Source organism: Odontomachus brunneus, unplaced genomic scaffold, assembly GCF_010583005.1.
Source record: "Odontomachus brunneus isolate Ranch 3 - 2012 unplaced genomic scaffold, Obru_v1 Obru_scaffold_121, whole genome shotgun sequence".
Lineage (NCBI taxonomy): Eukaryota > Metazoa > Arthropoda > Insecta > Hymenoptera > Formicidae > Odontomachus > Odontomachus brunneus.
The window spans coordinates 764,434-764,935 of NW_022639571.1; the positions used below are offsets into that span (position 1 = coordinate 764,434).

General features: G+C 29.1%; 1 protein-coding gene across 2 annotated transcripts in view; it reads left to right on the top strand.

The window, feature by feature from the left end:
* The window catches only part of LOC116849628, an 11,066-nt gene extending 10,835 nt beyond the window's left edge, over positions 1–231 (top strand). For both annotated transcript variants that reach the window (XR_004379183.1, XM_032826966.1), the window contains exon 3: positions 174–231. Coding sequence is in view for 1 of the 2 variants with exons in the window: in XM_032826966.1 (XP_032682857.1) it covers positions 174–216 (43 nt within the window). In the remaining variant the exon portion in view is untranslated. The remainder of the gene's footprint in view (positions 1–173) is intronic.
* The last annotated feature ends 271 nt before the right edge of the window (positions 232–502 follow it).

A 502-nucleotide genomic window follows, 5' to 3' on the forward strand; every position in this document is an offset into this window, starting at 1 on the left:
GCAACTTCGAGAAAAAGGAAAGTGGAATATTTCAAGTGTGAATGCATTCCGAAAAATTCTTCCAGCGTGAAAAATATCACGTTTATATATTTTTTTTAATCTTTCAAACTTCTTCACTCAAATCATCATCAATGCACAAATCTAATCAGCAAAATGGCATTATTTTGTTCCAGAAACGAAAGCAGAATGTGGCTACCCTGTTCGGCGGTTTGGTGAGTCAAAACAAGAAACATATTGATATTAGAAAGACAAAAAGTCTTTCGATGTAGTGTATGCTTATCGAATTAATGCGATTTACTTTGCTGTAGTGTAGTATATGTATGTGCCGTCCAATAAAAATTACACTGCTCGAAACAATTGGAAGATCGCTTTTTCAAATAATAATATTAGTGATAATGCATATTTTACACAAAATTTGCCAAATAAATTTTCTAGTATTTTTCTCCTAATGTGTGTGTATATATATATATATATATATATATATATATATATATATATATAT